This window comes from Gorilla gorilla, chromosome 13 (genome assembly GCF_029281585.2).
Source record: "Gorilla gorilla gorilla isolate KB3781 chromosome 13, NHGRI_mGorGor1-v2.1_pri, whole genome shotgun sequence".
Taxonomy (NCBI): Eukaryota; Metazoa; Chordata; class Mammalia; order Primates; family Hominidae; genus Gorilla; species Gorilla gorilla.
In genome coordinates, this window is record NC_073237.2 from 31,690,903 (window position 1) to 31,697,565 (window position 6,663).

Sequence of the window (6,663 nt, forward strand, 5' to 3'; positions counted from 1 at the left end):
ATACATCCAGCACAGTGGCTGGCTTGGGTGTGTAGGGCTTGCTGGGCTTTGCCGTGGGTTCTCCAGGCTTGGAGGGTTGGTTCCATGTGCTTGCCAGTATGCCCTGCTCTCTGGTCCCTCGTGCATGCTCATGGGGAACTGATTCCAGAAGAGTTCCCTATGAAACCTCTCCACTTCCTTTCTCTCACCTGAAAAAAGTGGGGCGGTAACTCCACTACTCCACTACCTGCTTTATAGGATGGTTGTGAGGCTTCCATAGCATGGCAAGGTGCCTGGCATAGTGTTTATGGAGTACGATCTTGGTGAGAGTTTGCTAAGTGGATGGAAGCCCCCGAATTGCAATATCTCCCAAGTGTTAGTCTGGTGGGCAGTGTCTGGCCTGAAAGAGGACACCCAGTTAAACCTCCCTGCTCACAAGTCTGTGCATTCAGCACAGTGGTAAAATGAGTGGAGGGGACTGGGCTTGGTGGCTCACGCCTGTAATCCCAGCACTTTGGGAGGCCAAGGTGGGCAGATCGTTTGAACTCAGGACTTCAAGACCAGCCTGGGCTATGAGGCAAAACCCTGTCTCTCCAAAAAATACACAAATCAGCTAGGCGTCACGACATATGCCTGTAGTCCCAGCTACTCAGGAGGCTGAGGTGTGAGGATTGCTTGAGCCCAAGAGGTGGAGGCTGCAGTGCGCCATGATTGTGCCACTGCACCCACCCTGGACAACAGAATGAGACCCTATCTCAATGAATAAATAAATAAATAAAATTTTAAAAGAATTTAAAAATGGGTTGAGGAGCCGTGATGGCTGAGCTTATTAACAATCCAACCTACGGGCTCCTCACTCTCAGAATTTCAGGGCTCAAAACAAGGGACCATGAAGATTGTCTTTTCCAATCCCATTCCATACTGGAACACTGTCTACAGAGCTCCTCTTTGGTTAGGGAGTATTGAAACTTAAATAAGGAATGGATTTGTTAAAATATTGTGATGTTGCACATTAATCATTAGAGACACCCACCCGCCCACTTCCACGTCCCAGTGCGTTTATGGGAAACTTTCGCTGCTGTGCAACAGAGGTGCCAACAGCCTCCCAGAGAAATCCGTAGAAGGTGCACTATGGGGGAGTGTCAGGATCACCTTAGCTGTAGACAAATGGTGTAGAAAGGAGGTCCTAGGAAGGGAGGTGAGGGAACCAAACAGACTCTGAACCCTCAAGCAGCAGTTTCCAGCCAATCCCAAGTTATGATAATAAACAAAATCATCATGTTGCCTAGGTAAGACAATAGGATGTTTAAGAGTTGACTGGGGCCAGGCATGGTGGCTGATGCCTGTAATTCCAGCACTTTGGGAGGCCGTGGCAGGAGGGTTGCTTGAGACCAGCCTGGGAAACATGGTGAAACCTCATCTCTACAAAAAATACCAAAAAAAAAAAAAAAAAAAAAAATTAGCCAGGCATGGTGGTGAGTGCCTGTAGTCCCAGCTACTTGGGAGGCTCAGGTGAGAGGATTGCTTGAGCCTGGGAAGCAGAGATGAGTGGGGTATGCATTTACAGGAATGGGGGGACTTGAACCTAAGGTGGCTTGTAAGCAGCATGGTCTAGAAAGATGGACTGAGAGAGGGAGGCTCAGCATTCTGCTTCTGTATTGTGGCCTGGCTGGCTTGGATTTGCCTTCACTCCCATCAGTTGGGGAATGAATGTAGCAAGACTAATAATAAACATTATGAACTCTGAGGTTTGAAACTCTGGAAATCCCCAGCATGTCAAGGTGGCCCCCATGCTAGGCTTGGCTTGAAGGGTAGGTATGGTTTGGAAGGGGTGGGGGGCTGTGGAAATGAGTCCAACAAGATGGGCCCATTCTGAGCAGGAACCAGAGTTTTTCTCTATGGGTCTTACAGTTGCACTTTGTCACCCATCCAAGAGAAAACAAAAACAGAAACATTGGGGAGGGGACTTTTGCACCTCACTGGGGGTTGACTAGAACACCTGGGTCCCTTCCATCCCCCACACTCTATAAAATGTTCAGCAGCAGGACAATATGGAGACAAAATGGATTTGCTCACAGAATGTATACGTTTATTTTTTAACGGAGTTAATTCATGGCCGGGTGTTGCGGCTTACACCTGTAATCCCAGCACTTTGGGAGGCCGAGGCAGGTGGATCACCTGAGGTCAGGAGTTCAAGATCAGCCTGGCCAAAATGGTGAAACCTCATCTCTACTAAAAATACAAAAATTAGCCAGGTATGATGGCATGTACCTATAATCCCAGCTATTCAGGAGGCTGAGACAGGAGAATCGCTTGAATCTGGGAGGCGGAGGTTGCAGTGAGACGAGATCACACCACTGCACTCCAGCCTGGGCGACAGAGTGAGACTCCGTGTCAAAAAAAAAGAAAAAAAGAAAGAAATTAATTCATATACCATAATTAAACAATTCCATAGTTTTTAGTATTTTTACCAAATCGTGCAACCATTACTATTGTTCAACTCCAGAACATTTTCAAAACCTCCCAAAAACAAATCCCATGCCCACTAACAGTTACTCCTCTATCCCCTGGCAACCACTAATCTATGTTCCATCTCCATGGATTTGCCTAGTATGTATATTTCATATAAATGGAATCATACAGTCTGTAGCCTTGTACATCTCTCTGGCTTGTTTCACTGAGAAGGATGTTTTCAGGGTTCACTGATGTCACAGCGTGTGTCAGTACTTCAATCCTTTTTGTGGCTGAGTAATCCAAGGAATATTCCATGGAAACATTTTATTAATCCACTCATCAGTTGATGGACATTTGGGATGTTTGGGCTTACTTTACAGGTGTAATCATGTAAGCATATTCTTTGCCTACTCCTTCCCACAAATTAAGGAAAATCAGTAGCAAAATGAAGGGCAAGCAACTAAAACAGCCAGCAACTGGCACACAGACAAGGAAGAGCACCTCTGGTTTTTAGGTTAAGCCAATGAAGAGTGGGGCCGAGATTTAGTATCCACCTAGTTCAAAACCCCTAACACTTTCCAAGCTTATGTTCTGAGTTGAGTCGATCCACTAAACCATCAAGTGCACCCATGGGAAAGTCCTTGGATCAGCAGGAAGAGCTACAAATTACAGATCACTGGTTTTTAATCTGTCTTCCAGAGACTCCTAAGGTTTCATGGAAGCAACTCATGGGCCACCAAGGGGGCTGTGGTTGGGGGTTAGATAGGTAGAACTCTGAGCCTGGTCCCCATCTCTGATTTAAATAGAACAGTCTTGATTGAATTGCTTTATTTGTGGGGTTTCTTCTAAGAGTTAAGTTGGAACAAAGAAAGGGTGTTCTTGGCTTTAAAACAGTTTGGCAAGCATTGGTCAAGGTGGTTGTGGAATTGCTGGACTGTGACTGGGCCTCCCTGACAGCTGCTCTTACGACTTCTTCTGAGGAACCTTGATGGTGACTGTCTTCACCTCTGTGTAGGCCTTAAGCCCATCCTCACCCAGCTCCCTCCCGTTTCCAGATTCCTTAAACCCTCCAAATGGCGTGTGGCAGGTGACGATGTTGTAGGTGTTTACCCACACGGTCCCGGCCTGGAGTGCCTGGGTGAAGTACATGGCCTTGTCCAGATCCCGGGTGAACACAGCTGCAGCCAGGACATACCTGGTGTTGTTGGCCCTCTCAATCACCTCCTCAATCTTCTTGAACTTGAACATGGGCTGCATAGGCCCAAAGATCTCCTCTTTGGCAATTCTCATGTCATCCTGCACGCCACCAAAGACAGTAGGCTTGATGAAGAAACCACGCTCCCCGAAACGCTCTCCGCCACAGAGGAGTTTTGCACCCTCCTTCTGGCCCAGCTGGATGTAGCCTAGGACTCGTTCAAACTGCTCCTTGTCCACCTGAGGCTCCTGCTGGGTGTCCAGCTCAAAGGGGTTCCCCACTTTCCTCTGCTTTGCTTTCTCCACGGTTCTCTCGAGAAACTCATTGTAGATGGATTCTTCCACGAAGGTCCGGGAGCCAGCACAGCAGCACTGGCCCATGTTGAAGAACAGGGCTTAGTGCCACTGCTCCACGGCATGCTCCATGTCAGCATCGGCCAGCACGATGCTGGGGCTCTTACCACCCAGCTCCAGGGTGACTCTCTTGAGGTTGGAATCGCCAGCTGCTTTCTGGATCAGGTGGCCCACCTCAGTGGAACTGGTGAAGGCAACTTTGTCAACATCCATGTGCTGGGTGATGGCCGCACCTGCTGTTGGGCCATAGCCCGTGATGATGTTCACCACCCCAGGGGGAAAGCCTGCCTCCTTGATGAGGGAAGCCAAATACAGGGCAGAGAGGGGGGTCTGCTCTGCCACCTTCATAACCACAGTGTTGCCTGTGGCGAGTGCCGGGGCAAGTTTCCAACCCTGCATGACCAAGGGGAAGTTCCACGGGATGATCTGGCCACAGACACCAACGGGCTCATGCCGGGTGAAGCAGAAATGCTGGCCATCCACGGGGATGGTCTTGCCATGCCACTTGTCAGCCCAGCCAGCAAAGTACCGATACACCTTGATGACCTCATCCAAGTCCAAGGCGTAAGACTCTTGGAAAGGCTTCCCATTGTCCAAGGTCTCCAGTGAGGCCAAGTAGACTCGATCCCGCTACACTAGGTCTGCCAGGCGGTTCAGCAGCCGGCCCCGCTCAGAGGCATCCATCCGGTGCCATGGGGACCCCAGGCGGAAGTCTTCCCGGGCTGCTTTCATGGCCCGATCCACATCAGCCCGGTCACCTTCAGCCACGTGCCCGATGACCTCCCCGGTGGTAGGGTTGACCGTTGGGAAGGTCTTCTTGCTGAGTGCATCTTGCCATTCATTGTTGATGAACAGCTGGTTGTAGGGGATGTCTGGGTTCAGAATGGGGCTTGGGAGGGCTGCTGCCGAGGAGTAGCGGGCAGTCCTGCCCTGGAGGCTAAGCAGCTGGGGTGCCAGGAAGCGCAGCATGCTGACACTCTGGAGAGGGACGAAAGAAACCAGGGTGAACAGGTGGGAGAAGGCAGGTGGCAGTACCCAAGGGCCCACCAGCTCAAACATTTCAAGATTCCAGCATAAAGGACTGTCACCTCTAAAAACACAGACTGTAAGAGCTGTGAGGGCCCTGATGAACTCTCTGGGCCAACTCCATCACGTCCCGCCTATCCTCAGCTCACTCCCTCATCTCTGCTGGGTCTCAAAAGCCACTGTCTCAGCAAGGCCTTCCCTGACCACCCTTTATAAAATTGCAACCCTTCCCACCCCAACACTCTCTATCCCCTCTACCCTGCTTTACTCCTTCTCTATCTCACATCCCAAATACTATCTTTACAGGCTTATATGTTTGTCTGTCTCCCCCCAATAAAATGCAAGCTCCATGAGCGCAGGAACTTATTTTTCTGTTCCATTCATTGCTATGTCCCCAAGCCTAGAGGTATACCTGCTACAGAGCAGCGGCTCAACACATAGTACTGAATGATACACTGAGAAAACACTGAAATTGCCACAAAGGCTGTCTAAGAATTGACCTAAGACTTGAGTAGAAATCAAAGGGACTAGGAGACTGTTGTTCTCTGAGAGGGACTTGCTTCATTTCACCTCTGTGCCTCAGTTCCCCCATATGTGAAATGCCTCATGGGGTTATGTTGAATGATGTCTTGCATATAAAAACCCTGGCAAGCTCCACTCAGGGCATCAGAACTGGCCGTGCCTCAGAAATTGACCTAGCCCAGCATCCCCCAACCACAGGTCTCAGCATCCCTTTTCAGCTTTCCCAGAGGTGCAGCAAGTCAGGAGGCAGCTGAGAAGAAAAGCTACAACTCTGAAGAGTGTAGACTTCGTTAAAACAACTACTGTTATAAAACTTAAACAGCATATAATACATATTAAATGAAAATTAAACAGAGTGTAATGTTCCCAGATTAGTTGAAGCAGTTATTCTTCAGTCAGAATTTGAATCTCTCTGCCTCTGATGTCTCGTGAGTCTTGCTCCGCCCAGCAGTAAAATGGAATTGCACCTGCCTGTCCCTTCACCCCCAGCCTCTCACCCTCCACCCCTGGGCAGGGAGAGGAACAAAAAACTCAATCAGGAAAGCAAGGCTCCATGTAGGTCCCCGGCCCCATAAAAATCAATGTGATGGGCATGGTGGCTTACGCTGGTAACGCTTTGGTAGGCCAAAGTGGAAGGATTGCTTGAGGCCAGGAGTTTGAGACCAGCCTGAGCACATAGCAAGAACCGTGTCTCTACAAAAAAATAAATAAATAAATTTGCCGAGCATAGTGGTGCATGCCTGTAGTTCTAGCTGCTTGGGAGGCTGAGGTGGGGGCAATCACCTGAGCCCAGGAGGTTGAGGCTGCAGTGAGCCATGATTGTGCCACTGCACTCCAGCCTGGGTAACAGAGCAAGACTGTATCTAAAAATAATAACAATAATCAATGCTGACCAAGAAAGTTTCCCTTCCCCTTGCGGGTTTTAGGAATAATGCTCAAAATCCTAAGGAAATTGAACACTCGAACACGGGATTCTTAGCAAAGCAATTTTACTTCTGCGCAGAGGGATGCCTCCTTGGCCAGTTGCCATGAGAGCACACCTGAACAAAGCGGCACGAGAGCCTTTATTCCTGATGCAAGTCCTGCCCCTGTACCCTTTCCCCATTGGCTGGGGTCGGGTCGTACAATCTAAAC

At 49.3% G+C, this 6,663-nt stretch overlaps 2 protein-coding genes across 2 annotated transcripts; both read right to left on the reverse strand.

The window, feature by feature from the left end:
- Positions 1–2,046: 2,046 nt before the first annotated feature.
- Positions 2,047–4,008, reverse strand: LOC129524766 (aldehyde dehydrogenase X, mitochondrial-like). The gene has a single exon (XM_055351754.2). The coding sequence runs from the start codon at positions 4,006–4,008 to the stop codon at positions 3,397–3,399; it is 612 nt and encodes a 203-aa protein (XP_055207729.2). The 3' UTR covers positions 2,047–3,396.
- Positions 2,047–4,950, reverse strand: LOC129524687 (aldehyde dehydrogenase X, mitochondrial-like). The gene is made up of 2 exons (XM_055351008.2): positions 4,618–4,950; positions 2,047–4,581 (listed from the first exon to the last, which is right to left on the reverse strand). Exons 1-2 carry the CDS (start codon positions 4,948–4,950, stop codon positions 4,024–4,026), a joined length of 891 nt encoding a protein of 296 aa, XP_055206983.2. The 3' UTR covers positions 2,047–4,023.
- Between the last annotated feature and the right edge of the window lie 1,713 nt (positions 4,951–6,663).

What these genes read in the sequence shown, in the direction of transcription:
- LOC129524687 (XM_055351008.2), bottom strand. Translation starts at nt 4,950, where the DNA reads ATGCTGCGCTTCCTGGCACCCCAGCTGCTTAGCCTCCAGGGCAGGACT. An exon ending in TGAACCGCCTGGCAGACCTA is followed by an intron (nt 4,582 to 4,617) that starts GTGTAGCGGGAT and finishes GCCTCACTGGAG; the next exon opens with ACCTTGGACAATGGGAAGCC.
- LOC129524766 (XM_055351754.2), bottom strand. Translation starts at nt 4,008, where the DNA reads ATGGGCCAGTGCTGCTGTGCTGGCTCCCGGACCTTCGTGGAAGAATCC.